General features: G+C 41.3%; 1 protein-coding gene across 5 annotated transcripts in view; it reads right to left on the bottom strand.

Annotated features, from left to right (window-relative positions):
- Positions 1 to 578: 578 nt before the first annotated feature.
- The window catches only part of znf423 (zinc finger protein 423), a 165,738-nt gene continuing 163,724 nt past the window's right edge, over positions 579 to 2,592 (bottom strand). For 4 of the 5 annotated variants that reach the window (XM_068312946.1, XM_068312943.1, XM_068312944.1 and 1 more), the window contains exon 21: positions 580 to 1,699. In XM_068312946.1, the coding sequence (XP_068169047.1) occupies positions 1,670 to 1,699 (30 nt within the window). In that variant the 3' untranslated portion in view covers positions 580 to 1,669. Of the gene's footprint in view, positions 1,700 to 2,592 lie in introns of all 5 variants that reach the window. The other variant, XM_068312945.1, reaches the window with a different exon arrangement.

Raw genomic sequence — 2,592 nt, forward strand, 5'->3', positions numbered from 1 at the left:
TATATAATCTGAATTTCCAAAATCCTTTTGAATATGGTTCTGACGCCACAGCGGATACTTGAAGTATTATCGAAGAATTCAATAGCCGATTTGTGAAAAATGTCTGAAAGAATTGTAAGGTCACTTGACAAAAAAGACTAAAAGAAGGATGTAATTGGTTTTAAATCTTAAAACAAAAGATGAACTGATATACAGAAATATTTTTTTCAAAATAATTTGAAACTAGCAGAGGTAATTCAAATGTTTATAAATGGGTAAAAGCGTTGAATGAATGATTATAGGCCAGCAGCCCACCTTCCTTTGGTTTTGATGATAGTAGGATACAAGTTTATTCTGTTGTGAGAAACATGTACAGAACTTTTGGATTTAGTTGAGGGGAAGTTAGGAATCTTCAAAACATGGTTTGACTTAAAGAAAAATCTCTCAATATCAAGAAAACTAAGAATTATAGTGTTGAAATTTAAATGAAAAAGAATTTGACAGAAATACCTCATTAAAATTCTGACACTGCGTTAATTTTATTTATTATGAAGAAACAGGGAAACAAAATATTGATCCAGTTAAAAAAACAACAGCATTCCCGTATAAATCGAGGTATCTATTGAATCGAAAGATAAGATATTCAGCCCTGATAAGATAATATTAAACATTCGAGGTTCCAGATTTATGTGTTTTTGAATAAATGCACGCCACACAGGAATTCTTTGTCATTTATTTATTTGTTTTATCTTTTTGTCTGTACTAGATTATTGCAATCTGGTTAATTCACATTTAAAAAGTAGTCATTGACCAGGCGCACTGAAATCGATGAGAATCATTTTTACAATAAACATTATAGGCCCCCAGAGTCTGGAAAACCCAATTGAAAAAAAAAAAAAAAGAAACATCCGTATGGTTTTCTGCACTTTATTTTTTTCATGTTTTTTTTTTCATAGTAATTACAAAAAGGAAAAAAAAAATATTACAATGATCATAAAAAGGGAATGGGGGGGTGGGTGGGGTGGGGGACTGAGGAGTATTACGACTTGGCAAACGATCACAACACAGCACAAGAATCTACTTACGGCTAGAAATGAAAGGTAGAAAAATGAAAAGAAAACAAGTGCGTAAGGGCAGAAAGGAAACGAAAGAGGTCGGGGCGCACCTGTGAAGTTAAATACGATAAAGTAAACCGAGGGGAGGAGAGAGTGAAGCTTCGTCCTACAATCTCTAAAAAAAAAAAAAAAAGAAAATCCCAAAACAAAAGGCTTTGTTTTCTTGCTTTTTAAAAAAAATTCTATTTGTTAAAAAAAATAAAAGGCCTGACCTGGGGAGCGATGTGTGGGAAGAGAGAGACGAGAAGGGTGGGGGGGGGAGAAGCTGCTGGTGGGGCGGTTGGCAGGGACAATAAAAAATACTGCACGTACAATACCTTTATTCACTCTTTCCTTTATCTTGCTCTTACAGTTTCTCTCATCCACTTTTATCCTTTCTTTATTTAATAGCACACCCCATTAATATTCCTTTCCCCCACTGCTCCTAATAGCCGCGCCCAGTGGCGCGATCGTTAGAGTTTTACATGCGAGCAGCAAATGACACTTTGATTGGCTGTGATGTGGAGATGGGAGTCCCCCACCGGCTCCGGGTCGGGGGCCTCGGCTGAGCCGAGAGATCCTGCCGGGCCCCGGTCTCACTGCGCGTGCTGACTCAGCGTGTGGTTCTGGAGGGAGAGAGGCAGAAGGGAGAGACGGGGGGGAGAAAAAGTGAGAACACATGAAGAGAGAAATAATGGGCTATGTAAGAATAGTGCTTTCCACATGCACCCCCACCCAATATAAGAACAGACAGACAACCGCCTCCCGCGGAACAGACAGCAAGGCCTCCTCGCTTTACACACAGCCTGATGGAATAAAGAAAGAACAAGAGAAGGGAAGGATAAACTAATAGGTGCTGTCCTGGGGCACCGACTCGCACTAAAACGTGAAAATAAACTATCGTGGGTGTCCAATCCATCAGTTCAGACACAGGAGTCCATGGGGGGGGGGGGGGGGGCAAAGGAAGTGCAGGACCAAAAACAGGGAAACTGGGACTCGGGACACGCTCGATATTTAAACATTTAAATCAATGTGCAGAAATGGAAGGGGGGGGGGGTATCGGGACATGAATGACCTCATCACCCAGTCCAACACATTACAGCTGGAATAAAACAGGACTCCCCAGGAGAACCAGCAGCTGAGAATCCTGACCTGATCGCCCCCAGTGTGGCTGAGACAGGACAGCCCATTCTGAACAGGCACGTCTAAGGACGACCGTCGCCCCAAGATAAAACCTTCAGAGCAGTCTATCAGAGTGTTTTAAAGGTAATGCAGATAGAAGGTGGTTAATATCAGTATGGGGGGGGGGGGTTCAGAAACGTTTAAATTACCATAAATAATAAGATAAATAGTTTGTCACCATATTGCAGAGTTCGTTAATCCCGTGTTGTTCCTGGAACGCAGTAACCGCGAGTAACGAGGGATTACTGTGTATTGTGTGTTCGCGGCCCCTTTAAGAAGGTGGTCATGTGACCGAGGCAAGCATCTTCACAGGCGTCTAAAGTGACTCGCAGGCAGA

This window comes from Antennarius striatus, chromosome 4 (assembly GCF_040054535.1).
Source record: "Antennarius striatus isolate MH-2024 chromosome 4, ASM4005453v1, whole genome shotgun sequence".
NCBI lineage: Eukaryota > Metazoa > Chordata > Actinopteri > Lophiiformes > Antennariidae > Antennarius > Antennarius striatus.